Source organism: Seriola aureovittata, chromosome 14 (assembly GCF_021018895.1).
Source record: "Seriola aureovittata isolate HTS-2021-v1 ecotype China chromosome 14, ASM2101889v1, whole genome shotgun sequence".
Taxonomy (NCBI): domain Eukaryota; kingdom Metazoa; phylum Chordata; class Actinopteri; order Carangiformes; family Carangidae; genus Seriola; species Seriola aureovittata.
This window is the reverse complement of record NC_079377.1, coordinates 21,344,440-21,357,475: the sequence shown is the minus strand read 5'-3', so window position 1 is coordinate 21,357,475 and position 13,036 is coordinate 21,344,440. Positions and strand designations below refer to the sequence as shown.

The 13,036-nt window shown below is 41.3% G+C and overlaps 2 protein-coding genes across 4 annotated transcripts; both read left to right on the top strand.

Moving 5' to 3' along the window:
• Positions 1 to 660: 660 nt before the first annotated feature.
• On the top strand, positions 661 to 3,507 carry LOC130181794 (zinc finger protein 22-like). 2 transcript variants are annotated; one of them, XM_056396213.1, is made up of 2 exons: positions 661 to 1,175; positions 2,147 to 3,507. In XM_056396213.1, the coding sequence occupies exons 1-2, from the start codon at positions 1,026 to 1,028 to the stop codon at positions 2,303 to 2,305; spliced, it is 309 nt and encodes a 102-aa protein (XP_056252188.1). In that variant the 5' UTR covers positions 661 to 1,025; the 3' UTR covers positions 2,306 to 3,507. The 2 variants fall into 2 exon arrangements, with proteins under 2 accessions (XP_056252188.1, XP_056252187.1); XM_056396212.1 differs by having other exon boundaries at positions 687 to 1,224.
• A 1,570-nt stretch (positions 3,508 to 5,077) lies between these two features.
• On the top strand, positions 5,078 to 12,666 carry LOC130181370 (aftiphilin-like). 2 transcript variants are annotated; one of them, XM_056395538.1, is made up of 7 exons: positions 5,078 to 5,364; positions 7,141 to 8,627; positions 8,898 to 9,067; positions 9,301 to 9,427; positions 9,638 to 9,694; positions 9,948 to 10,061; positions 10,175 to 12,666. In XM_056395538.1, the coding sequence occupies exons 2-7, from the start codon at positions 7,176 to 7,178 to the stop codon at positions 10,277 to 10,279; spliced, it is 2,025 nt and encodes a 674-aa protein (XP_056251513.1). In that variant the 5' UTR covers positions 5,078 to 5,364; positions 7,141 to 7,175; the 3' UTR covers positions 10,280 to 12,666. The 2 variants fall into 2 exon arrangements, with proteins under 2 accessions (XP_056251513.1, XP_056251514.1); XM_056395539.1 differs by having other exon boundaries at positions 5,266 to 5,370.
• Positions 12,667 to 13,036: the final 370 nt, after the last annotated feature.

The following is a 13,036-nucleotide window of genomic DNA, read 5'->3' as shown; positions in this document are numbered from 1 at the left end:
GAGTGTCTTTTAGAACAACCGAACGCCGAACAAGACATTTTCAGGCAAACATGTTGGCGCTAACTAAGATGAACTGAAAACACAATGACAAGTCAAATGTCCGACACATCGCTTCAGACCATAAACACATAACGAAAACGTTTACTGAGGTAATACATAAAGTGACACGTAGGGTAATTTCCCATAGACTTCAATACAATCGGACTCCTTTTTGCAACCAGTGGAGTCGCCCCCTGATGGACATTCGATAGAATGCAAGTTCAAGGCACTTCCGCATTCGCTTCATTTTCCAGACCCGGAGTCGACGTCCATTTTTATATACAGTCTACGGTTGTATCCAACAGTTTGGACACCCCTGGTCAAATTACCTATTTTGTTTATTTTTTTAAAGGAAAAGAAATACACACATTTTCTTTCCTGAACACTTGTGGATTTGCGTTTTAGACACAAAGTTTTGAGACAAACTTCCTGCCGGTCTGAACGAAAATCGACTTGTATCGGAAAACACGGGCTAGCCTGCTGACGCCACCATTTCCGCTTTTCAAAGTAAGAGCACGCAGTATTCTTTGAGCTGTCAAAGTGACAAGTGACGTGCGCTACGTTAACGGTTATAAGAGATGACGTGACAGAACCTGGCTAAAGTGTTTGATAGTATGGCTTTTGGTGTTGATATTTGTTTTTTTAAGAAATGACATATTACAATTTTATTGTTCATTGTTAATATGCAGGCTACGTTAACTACTAAGCCGGAACCCGTTGCCACGGTGACAGTAAACAGTCCTATGGTCCAAACTTTTGAACACAACTGTACACGCAGAAACATGTCATCCACTGCAGCAGGGGGCGCCGGTGAAAATGAATCCTGCGCGTTTTAAAGCTAAACCGGAAGCATTGACTCGGTCATATTGTTGCCACTCGGTTCGTTTACCTCGGTAAAATATGCATATTTCACTTCCCTAGGACTTTATTTCTTAATTGTAAAATCCGTGTACCGCCCTGCACACTTAGAGAACCGGTATTCCGTCATGTCGGGGACTCAGCTGCTCAGAGTGCTGGTCAACGAGCGGCTGGCTGCGGCCGCCGAGGAGATCTTTGGACTTTTCGAAAAGACCATAGCAGAGTATCAGGATGAAGTTGTCCGCTCCAAGAGAGAAATCGTCCACCTGACACAGCAGGTGGAGCAGCTGACCGCCTTAAAAGCTGAAATGTCATTAATCACAGCAGGTTTGTGTCACCGTCAATGCGGCATCCTGCAGGTTGCTATGTTACAGCGTTGCTGGGCAACAGATTCACTCTGATTTTCGACAAAGTCGCAGGAGAAAGTCATGCAACTTCATGAACAGCAAATAAAATGCACTGGCTGTAGAAACAGTGAATTCTTTCACATCTGACTAAAACCAGCGGTGGACAGTACATTTACTGAAGTACAGTTTTTTCTGGCACTTGTATTTGAGTATTTCCATTTCCTCTACTTTATTCGTCTACCTCACTACATTTACTAATTACCTTCTAGATTGAGATTTTACACTGAAAAACGTTTGAAAAGGGCGTCTGACGATTGCTTTCATTATTGATTTATCTGATTATTATTTTCTCGATTAATCAATTACTTGTTTTTTGTAGGCTTTAAAATGTCTGAAAAAAAGTGAGAAACGTCAGTTATAATTTCAAACCCTTACTGGTAACATATTCAGATTGCTTGTTTTATTCATCCAACAGCCCCAAAACCAGACATATTCAGTTTGCTATCACACATAGCAATGACAGGGAAGCTGAAACCAGTGGCAATTTCTCGAGCCAGTCCACACTGACATTGGGTAAGGGTGAGGTGCACCCTGGACAGGTCACCAGTCATCACATGACATCGCGTTCACACCTACGGGCGATTTGGAGTCGTTTTGAGGGAGGCAGGCCAGAGAACCCAGAGGAAACCTACACTTTTGTAATTTTATTTAAGCAAGAATTTGACAGCAATGCTTGTTATGGAGTATTTTTGTACTGTTGTATTTGTACTTTTACCTAAGTAAAGGATCTAAATATCTTTTCCACCACTGACTAAAACACATCTCACTTAGACCTGTAGAATTGTGGTGTTTGTGGATTTTTATTGAACAGGGTTTCTGCATGTGACTTCTCTGTCCTTCAGACACCCAGTCAGCCAGTGAGGAAGCACTTCCTTCACAGCAGCCAGACCAGATTCCCATTGTGGAGAAGAATGAAACCCATTGCCCTCAGGAGGTTAAAGAGGAGCAGTTGGATCTCTCTATTATCCCAAACCAGGAGGCTGATTCTTCTGAGGATGTGAAAGTCAGACTTTCTGGATCAGAAACAACTACTCAGACTGACTACCAGCTGTTCCCAACTTACAGCACTATAACTGTGACACTGGACAACGACGATGAGTGGAATGGGAGTGAAGGCTCCGTTTCACACGGCGCTTCTTTTATGGCTCAGGAACAAGCGCAGAATGACAAGAGGGCTTGCCGTTTCTGTGGCAAGCAGTTCAAGAAGGACTCTGCTCTGATCAGACACATGGATGAGATTCACATGGGAGAGAGGGCCTTTAAATGCTCTGAATGTGACAAGAAGTTTGCTCGTAGGGATCATCTGGCCGTGCATTTAAGAATCCACACAGGAGAAAAGCCACACACGTGTTCTTTCTGTGGAAAATCATTTGCTCAAAGTTCAAATCTCAATGTTCACTTGAGGATGCACACAGGGGAAAAGCCATATTTTTGCAAATCGTGTGGCAAAATGGTTGCCCACACCTATCATCTCAAAACGTGTGGCATTACAGACACCACAGGGGTAAAGTCATTTCGCTGTTCGGTTTGTGGCAAAAAATTCCATACTGCTTTGAAACTGAAGGGACATATGAACATCCATGAAGCATTGAAAGCGCATGCCACTGTCTAGTCTTTTACCTGATGACAAGACTGAATTGACATTTCATTTCTAAACATTCATTATTTGTTTCTGTGAACAAATCGGAAATGTAGGTGGTGATTCACTGGCCTGGAGCCTGACTCGCTCGCACAAGTCTTATGTCTGGAAACCAATATGGAGCCTCTTCAGGGGAAAAAGAAAAGCTGTCAGAAAAAATGTCCTCTGCTTCAGACCACAACCTTTTGAGTCCAGTGATAAAAATCTGGGCTGCAACCAATTAAAGGTTTATTCATTGCAACTACAAGCAGCTAATGAATAATTGAACATTGATGAGAAGATGGTAGATTAAGGTGTGAGGTATCCAGCGACTGCTCCTTTTTGATGTTACAATCAATGAGGAGTCAAGCGACTGCGGCACTTAAATGGACTGGAAAGGACTGTTCTTGACAGTGTCGTTGTGGTGTTTACTTTGTTGTGATTCCTACAAAAATGGAGCTTTCAAGGTTTTGTTGGTTTGATGCACTTCAGATCTCAGCCACAAGCAGCATGAACAAACTCATGGCTATCTTGCACTTACTTGTTATTGAAATAAAATATTTTTTTCTATTTTGTAATGATAAAGAGTGTCTGTGATACTTGTTCAAGTTTGTTTTTCTTACTAAATTTGGATCCATGTTCATCCTTGCTTACTTGCACTTGCTTAAGACTTGCTTCAAAACAATAGCAACTTGTCTGAAAAGGTCAACCCCAAACTGCATACATATCGTTCCTATGGGGCTCCAGCCCCTGATGTTTTCCCAAGAGCCCCGAATTTTATATGAAGTTTATAATATAACTTCCACTTTGTGTCATTTCCTCTCAGTCTCTCTGACTAGACCAACAAATCAATGGAGCTCCATTAGTACAGCACTGGGGAAATAGGCATTTATAGGTCGCCCCAACAGCTTGCAGAGAATTCAGGCTTGATGCAAAATACTTGATGGTGTCATTTTGGGCAAGCTGGACGAGCCATGAGGGAAAATGAGCAAGAGAGCAAGGGGAAAGGACAGGACAACCTGTGGACCAGGAGAGGAAGCAGGAAGGAGGAGGTGAAGAGATGAGGAGGGGAGTGAGAAAGGAGAGAAAAGAGAAGACGAAAATATGTGATGAAGAACCAGGAGGAGAGGAGTAGAGAACGAGTGAGAAGAGGACAGATGAGGAGGTCTGGATTTGAAGCAGAAGAACACCTTCCACAAATGGACTGAATGATTACAATATACTCAATGGTAAAGAAATGACACCCATCCAACCCTATGGGTATGAAATGTGGTGCAACAAGATGTTTACTGTCACTATGGCAACAGAAAATTGATTCATAAATGTTTGTTTGAAAGTGGTAAATGTTAGGAAGATATTCACAAATGCTTTTCATTTATTTGTAAATTAATTCAATGTATTCACAGATATGTTTTTATTCGTGGAATTTGTTTGTATACTTGCAGATCTGTTTTATATTTGGAGGATATTTTTGTGAATTTACAAATGTGTTTTTTTGTATTTGTGGAAAGTGTTTTATATTTATAGATCACACATTTACTCACTGATTGTCTGTTCGCACAAATACCACTGAGACAAATCTACCTCCATAGACAGGAGATGAAAATGTGTTGACAAGATGGGATTGAATCCTATGATGCTCTTCCTTAAAGAAATTAAATGTCATTAGAGTAAATGCTTTTCTGTTGGCCTAATATTCAGTTCAGAGTATTGAAGACATTTACTTGGCCATGTTGTGGATCCACGTCGCAGCACATATTATTACAATCTGGATTTAAATGCAGATTTTTCACCTAAACATTAAATCTGTGAACCAGCATAGTGCAACAAAAATAGGTGTCAAGATTAGTGATGCTGTTTAAGTTAATTTCATTCCCCACCTATGTCATTTAAATTCAAAATAACATCAGAATTTTTGTCATTGTCAGAATTTGTTGTGTTTTGGTTTCAGAATGATGGAGACAGAAAATATGATGCAGGCTCTGGATGATTTTTTTTCCTGAGCAACTATCATGTTTTCCCCAAATGACGTACAAATGACTTGATACAGTAAATCATTTCAATGTCAGTAAATACTGAAGTTGAATGTTTACAATGTCTGACTCCGCCCCTGATCCTAACCATATCAGAATAAACTAAGAGGTGTTGAGTCAAATCTCCCCAGTAGGTAACGCACACCATAGACATGGACAAGAACAAAGATCGTCTATTTTTTTTTATTAAAGCAGAGTCACTCTCTGGTCTGCAAAGTGAACCCCGGATATTTCCCCTAACTGCTCTTCGCAGCTGACTAATCATGGCTCCCAGAAATGGGACGTAGTGAGCCCTCTCGACATTGTAAACATCCCAATTTAAACTCATCGGAGAATGATGGTGAGAGGTGATGGAGAGCGGAGCTGCGGCACTGACAGACAAGAAGTGACGAGACGGCAAAGTGAACAGGTGATGGTAAATTAAATAACGGCTCACTGTAATGCAAGCTAGCAGTTAGCCCCGTTTAAATAGCATGTCAGTGTTTTTGACGGATAAACAGCGTTAGTGGCTTCACTAGCTAGCTTGTTGTAATGTTAATGCTAATCAGTGGCTGTGTTGTAACGAGATAGCGGTTGGGGTTGTAGGTTTTGCTCCTTATTTTTAAACATAACGCACAGTGGATTATCCGCAAATAGCTAGCTTTGCAGTTTCGTTAGCAGCTAATGTTCGCACGGTTTCATATGCAGCTGTTTAATTTCATGGCATGACACCAGACTGTCGTCAATCTATTGTGTAAAAAAAATACCTGTTAGCTTATGCGGTAGTAGGCTAGTTCTTGTGTGTTTGTGTTAAAGGTTTAATATAGACACTAATCCATGATCCTGGAGTGGCTGCTGCAGGCGCAGGACTTGGTTTGAACTGTTCGTCTAAGTGGCACAAAGCATCGGATAGTGTGTCATGTATCAGTTTACTGTCCGGGGGCCAGTACTGGCTTCTTTTTCCACTCCAGGATCAGCACCACATAGAGCTGGGAATACCTCAGTGAGATGTGAAAATTTGCCAGAGAAGATATGTAAAGGGATGAGATTGTGCAATAGATTTTTAAAGTTCATGTTTTTTTCAGTTTTTTCCTCTGTGTGAAGCAATTTCCTCAGTTTTTTTCCTCAGTCTGCAAAAAGTCTAAACTAAACCAAAACCAAATCTGCCTCAGGAAATCAATTTGTAACCAACTTATACTTCCATTTTAACCTTTTGTCAGACATGAAGTGGATACCTACATAATCTAATACTCTCTCTCATCTGCTTCACATTAGGGCTGCCTCACATTTGAGAAGGTGGAATGAGCAAATGTTTGGCATTTTCAGGTGAAATAATTTAACGATTAATTGATTATCCAAACAGCTGCAGATTGATCAACTAATCAGTTAATCGACCAATTGTTTTGGCTCTATATCACATAAAAAAGGTGATAGAACCAGCAATACATAATATCTGTTAATCAATCTGTGAAATCTAAGATCCAGAATACATAAAACAAAACATGGAAATAAGCATTTTCAAAAAAGAATTGCGATTTGTAAATGGTAAGATCCTCAAACAGGTCAATTTTCAGTTTTTTAGTTTTCAGTGTAATGCTCTTCCATTCAAATTATTTTAGCATTAAATCTTCAAACTAGTTATAGGAACAGTCAGATCTTACATGTCCGAGGGCCTCAGGCTGCACACAAGTTGTTAGAGGAGAATAGGAGAAATGTAATCTGTTGCCAGAACATTAAAAAACAAGTAGGCAAGTGATGTAAAGGTGCTATAAAAGGTGCTATAAAATGAGTTATATTACTAACAGTCCCTTTGGTATTCTCAGTGTTTGTCCATGGAGGTATTTAATATGCTGTCAGTATCCAATATGATGTCAGGTGAAGCTATCTTGAAGGTTTATGTAGGCATCAGGTAGCAAGACGATGTACTGTTTGCACTCATTCTGCATGCATGTCATGAGGACGTTGATCTCATCGTAGTAAATCTGCTCTGAGAGAAGAGCCTACAGACAAGGCTGCACCACAAATAACACCAACTCACCTGTAGTCTAAAGCAAAAATCATTTTATCTCCTGACACACTCGGACTCCATGAGTAGACCAACTATCTTGTTTTAAGCAATTACCATCATCAACAAACATTTTATTTAATGTTTTCTCTGCTTGTTCATGATCCTCCTCTTCCTTTTCTTTTCACTTTTGTCTCCCAGGTGCATGAAGCCTTCAGGTCCTGTTAGGTGAACACATGGAGCCATACATCATGCCCTTGCACTCCTCCTCTCCCCCTCCACTGGAGGATGATGGCGACGGGGAGGCTGGATCAGAGGAAGACGAGTTTGGAGACTTTGGGAGATTTTCTGTCGGGGTGTCCTGCTCCCCTCGAGGCTTCGCTGATTCAACTCGGCCAACATCCAGCCTCAGAGAGCCTTCCCCTACCACAAAGCCAGCCACCCATCAACCCAACTGCAGCTTTAATCACCCAGTTGAACAATCACAACCTGTATCCACTGTGAACTCGGGTTCCAGCAGACGACAGATAGACATGGAAGGGCAGGATTGTAATGCTGAATCAAATTTGCACCTCACAAACGGATATGCTGAAGAAGACCACAACTCTGGGGCTTCCATAGCGGGCACTTGCTCTTTCAAGGAGGAAACGGGGTTTGCTGATTTCACCGTGTTTACAGAGCAGGCAGCACACCCCTGGTGCTGTGGCCTCTCTCCCATAGGCAGCACAGAGCAGTGGGTTGGCGGAGTGGAAGGGACAAACTTAGGCGAACAAATGTGTGATCCAGGTCATGATGTTATCATGGACTCTGAGCCCAGATCTCATTGTGCATATAAGGCAAAAGGAAACGTTTGCACTAAGGTCAAGCACTGTGAGAGAAGAGATGCAGCATCTCAGGACCACCTTCAGCCTCAGGAAGCTGCAGCAGCTTCGGGATTTCCATCTGAACAGCCTCGTCTCGGGGCGGAGGATGTAGGCGAGCTCCGGGACAGTTTGAGGGAAAGAAGGCGCAGTTTAAATTCTTTTCAAACCTCAGAGGTGCAGGAGGATGGAGTGTCGAAGAAAGACGGAGAGAAGAGCGTTTCTACTGCCCCTCAAACATTGAGTGTGTATGAGTCTGCTTCAGATGACCTGGCATCCTCCTGTGATGATTTGTCATTTGCTGACTTGGAACCAAATGTTTCATCTCTTGCTTCACAAGGTGATCAGACAGACTGGGACCAGACTGATGATGAGGATGAAGATCTGGGAAACAGCAGCATGGCAAATCTCAGCCGGTCTGAGGCAGAGAAGGGTTTTCATCACTGCGACCAACCTGCGACTCAGGAAACCTCTGCTACCTCCAACCAGTCACATTCTGTAACACATACAGAAGATGAATTTGCAGACTTCAATGACAGTAGCTGTGAGCATCACAGGGACCAGGAAGGTGTACAAACAGCTGATGTAAGGGTGCTGAGTCTAGGCAACTTACCACCGAGTGACAGCTTTGCAGATTTCTGCTCAGCGCCCACACAGGAGGATGGAGAAGGGTCATGGGCGGAGTTCCAGGATCAGAGGGCTCAGGAGGAGGGAAACTCTTGGACACAGGACAGAGACCAAGTCAGCAGCTTTCAGCCTGATGGGGACACAGAGGAAGAACAGAACAGGGAGGGACAGTATGGAGTTTTAAGGAGAAACAGCTGTCAGGTGGGAGACATTTCACTGAAAACTGTTGATAATTAGCAGGATAAAGTCAGAGGAAAAGTAGTTCCAGAAGGTGTCAGTTGTTTTATTTTGCAGGGCTTGTGATGGATTACTCTTTCTGTTTTCCTTTTATTATCATTATTTTTATTGCTTTTTTTGTCACATCCCAAAAACATTTGCCAAAAGTTTCAAGAATAAAAGCGAGTCAAAAAGTAGGTTCATATTTCACATTACATTTGGACTGATCTTTTCCTCTTTTTTTTTTCCGGTCAGGCGTCACTGTCGTGCCGTATCCAGCAGCTCCTCTGGGCCAGTTTCCCAGAGGTAGTGGTCCCGACGGTGGAAGGTGAGGAGAAGCCGCTGAGCCTCGGTGCTCTGTTTCACACCCGACACCTCCCTGAGGGTGAGGAGGAGAGGATGCCAGAACTCAGTGCTGCTCAGTGGTGAGGAAAACTTGCTGAATTAGAAAGATGGTGGTGATGATGACGGTGGATATATTAATAGTCTTTGACATTTTCACTTAAAAAGAACCAGTTTTACTTCAAACTTGGTAAATAGTGCTACTTCAGATGTTCTTCTTGTCATTTCAGATTTACTCTCATTTCCTTTCTCATGAATAGTTATTAATGTCTCTGTGTGTCTGATCCTGCTTTTAAATTCTCTCACCATTTCTCAGTGTGCAGCAGGGCCTGTGGTGGCCACACCAAGATGTCCACAGTGCAGTCGGCCTCCAGTTTCAGTGGGGTGGTTCTCATTCAAACAGGACTCTGCTCAGGTGCCTCGGTGTGGACACGAGGAACATTGTGAGTTTGGCAAAACATAAAAACTAGTGTTTATCAGTGACCCTAACAACATCTTCACCAGTAGAGTTAAAAGCTGAAACTATGACTGCAGTGATTGATCAATGCATTTGACTTGCAGTACTGCTTGATCGTTTTAAGTAATGCTATACTGCAGAGTCCTAAAATGCAGAATCCGATGTTTTTATTTTGTATGTCTTTGCCCTCTGAAAGATTTTCATCGGCATGAAGAAGCAGCCAGTGGCTGTTCCTGCTTTTGCTTCCAGCCTGGTGAGTCAGCTGCAGGAAATGTGAACAAAATGAACTTGTTTTTAGTGGAAAGAAGCATTGTAACATAAGAATACCAATATCAGCGGTGTGTAATAGAAGACTATACAAAATGTATTCATTGTGTGAATACAACAATACAATACATGACAGCTTCAGTGCTATAAAGAGATGCTTTGTTTTGTCACTTTTATTTTTGCCACTTTTGCTTATTATAGGTTCTTTATTCTGTCTCCACTGTTTTATCACCCATCAGGGAATGCTAGAGCCCACCAAAGATTCTGTGCCAGCTGTCTGTTCCCCAGGACACACAGCAGTCACAGCACAGACACCTACAGGGACCCGAACCCCCTCAGCAGACTCAATGCGGGTAAACTGGTCTGTTTGATTTGATATGACTGATGTGAAAGGGACCAGAGTGTAACACATGAACACATTTAGATGGGATAATCTTATAAATGAAGTTCACTTCTCTCTCTGTAGGAGGCGCTCCCCTCCAGGCAAATGGACTGGAGCAGCAATGGCCTTAGCAGCTCTCAGGACGGTACGTCCCCTCGCCGAGCCCCTCACTTCTGGGGCCGGAAGTAGACTACCAGCCAACACTTACACGGCTTCTTCTAATGAGCCCGAACCTTTGAGAGTTTACTCTGGGCTCCTCTGGACTCCTCCTCTCCTCCTCCAGGGCATGTGTGCTTCTTTTGATTTACACCGTGTTTCCCCTCAACACAGTCAGCTGTAGAGACTACAGTTTGTGAAAATATGACATTGTTATTCAGTTGAATTTCCTCTCATGAATAACAAAGTTACAGCCAGTGTTCAGAAAACTCATGTTGTCGAGAAACAAGAAACTATCAGAGGTATAAGATCCCACTGACCCAAAACTGGGACCAAAAATTAAACAGATGTGCAGCCAAACAGAAAAATGAACGTTCAGTTGCATTATTCCAAATCAATTACAGGGGAAACACTGTACTGGCTTCCCTTTTCTCCCTCCTTCAGTTATTCTAATGTCTCATCTTTACCTGCTGTCACCTTTTAGAAAGAATTGATCTCAGTATTTATCAGTCCCAGGTGTGAAGGGGAAACCCTGGGGTCTCTATCTTGCAGTGGTAACACTTGATATGGATGAAGGCTTCTTGATTTAATGGATGCATTCATCCCAAGAATCATTTCTTATTTTATTTATTGGTTGCCACTGTAGCTCTAACCCAGTGTTAATACTGGGCTGTACCCTTTACCCAGTGTATGGCTATATTACATACTCAGACTTAGCCCGTAAATCTGACAGTATCATCTAATTTTCTGCTTTATTTCTTTACATTTTTGATTGAAACTATTTATTTGTTCATATTTGCTTACAAAGGGTTTCATGGTGTCCTCAGTTATGTTAGTCAACTTCAGAGAAATAAAAAAAAAAAAAAGTTACTGGAAAAAGTAAACAACACGGATAACAAGTGTTATTCTTTGCTCAGGAAAATTTTACTAATTCAATTGAATTAGATTCAGATTTAGTACAGTAGTGTTTGTACAGACCTGGGTGTTATTTTCCTACTTTATCCTAAAACATGAATTCTAACAGTAATCATGAAGTAGATCTAACCGACATGATGACAAACACAAAGCAAAATAAAAGACCAGGAAAAAAGCAAAGAACAGGAGTTAGCATGTTGTTGGTGTCCTTTAACTTTTTTTTGCAGCAAATCTATAAACTTGTATGTTGTTGCAGTTAACATGCTGCTGCTTAAAAAAAGAAAGAAAAGAAGTTAAATCTAAATATTTATTGACCACAGAATAAAAACCACCGTAATCTGAATTTACTTTTTAGATCAGTGACAGACAGTGAACTCGGCAGAACAATCTGTATTGCCGCTGCATGTGTTTTGAAGTGGGTAACATGAAAGTATGCTAAATAATGCAGTGTGGTTTAAAGCTGTGCCAAGAGACGGAAAGGAAATGATTAGCTAAAAAAAACTGAATTACCGTATTTGGTAAAAAAGGGACTTTTACTGTAGGAAACGATTGCCTGACCGTCAGTTCCATGTTTGGTATTGCACTGTTGATTTGTCAGCATGTGGACATGTTTGTAGTATGCAGACACGTGGAGATGAGCAGCTGATAAGATGAACTTAATTTACAAGTAATTTCCTAGAAGGCACTTAGTTGAGTCCATTGGTGTAGACAACACTGACATTTAGATTCAACAGAGGCACCTTCCTTTTTCTCCCCTATTTCCATTTATGTTCAGTTTTGAACTTCATTATTTTGATCCAGTCACACCATCAACTCAACCCGGACAGATGTTCAGTGATGAAATAACATAAAAGCATAAAGGCATCAGTATTGACACCAGACCAGTGTTGCAGTAATGACGTATGAGCAGCAGAGGGCAGTGAAAAGCTCAAAACATATTTACTGTATTTACTGTAGGAACAAAGTCAAACCGAGAAATCAGCCAGAAATACAAAGAACTTGCACCACGTATGTTTTAATAATTTGTTTGTTTGTTATATTTATTTCTTAATTTTGTTATTTTTGTCAAGATAAAAATGGTGACACAGCAAGGAAATCGAGTTTACGCTGCTTTCTGGTTTTTCTTTTTTACTCCTTTTGCACTGAAGCATATACATATACTATCAGCATGCTGAATAGGATAAAGTGTTTGATTGCAAAGCACCTCATTTTGAGAAAATAATTGATACCTGACATCCACTTTTTCAGTGTTTCGTTACCAATCAAAGGTGTTTCTACAACATTTCTGTAACTGCAATTACAGTATTTCATAATGAGTTGTGCCTTTATGCCAGCAATTATTTTCTTAAAACGACTTTTTTTCCAAATGGTGAAATTCTCTCTGGACCTATAGGTTGTCGTGTTTTTTATTTATTCAGATTTACTGCTCAAATCCCGATCTAATGCACTGCAATAAGGACTTGTGGGAAATCCTTGTAAATACTGAAATAAATCAGTTGATCGTTTCTGCTTTGTTTTGCCTCTTTTCCCTCAGCTTTTCTCTCTTGCCAGAAGCAGTATCACCTTTCTCTATGGTTGAATGCAAAGCTGGAGTATTCAAACTGCTTTTTTAAAAACTAGAAGAGAGAAGTGAGCGTGCAGCCTGCAGGCGTTGCCACCATGACACACATGTCACTATTGGGTGTGGTTACAGGGACCACACACATATGTCATGTTGGTTGTGGGCAGAGAGACTTAAAACATTCAACCAAAGAGGGAAGTGAAACATTTGCTTTTTAACCTGGAAGTTACTCTTCAAGGGAGTCTAACTTTTACATATTTGCATGTAATCAAGCAGGAAGTCGTACTTCAGAACTGACTTCTGCTGTATCTCGT

Excerpts from the sequence above, each read along its gene's own strand:
- LOC130181370 (XM_056395538.1), top strand. The coding sequence starts at position 7,176 with ATGGAGCCATACATCATGCCCTTGCACTCCTCCTCTCCCCCTCCACTG. Across the intron at positions 9,068-9,300 it reads GAACTCAGTGCTGCTCAGTG|TGTGCAGCAGGGCCTGTGGT; the intron begins GTGAGGAAAACT and ends ACCATTTCTCAG. Across the intron at positions 10,062-10,174 it reads CCTCAGCAGACTCAATGCGG|GAGGCGCTCCCCTCCAGGCA; the intron begins GTAAACTGGTCT and ends CTCTCTCTGTAG.
- LOC130181794 (XM_056396212.1), top strand. The coding sequence starts at position 1,026 with ATGTCGGGGACTCAGCTGCTCAGAGTGCTGGTCAACGAGCGGCTGGCT. Across the intron at positions 1,225-2,146 it reads AATGTCATTAATCACAGCAG|ACACCCAGTCAGCCAGTGAG; the intron begins GTTTGTGTCACC and ends TCTGTCCTTCAG.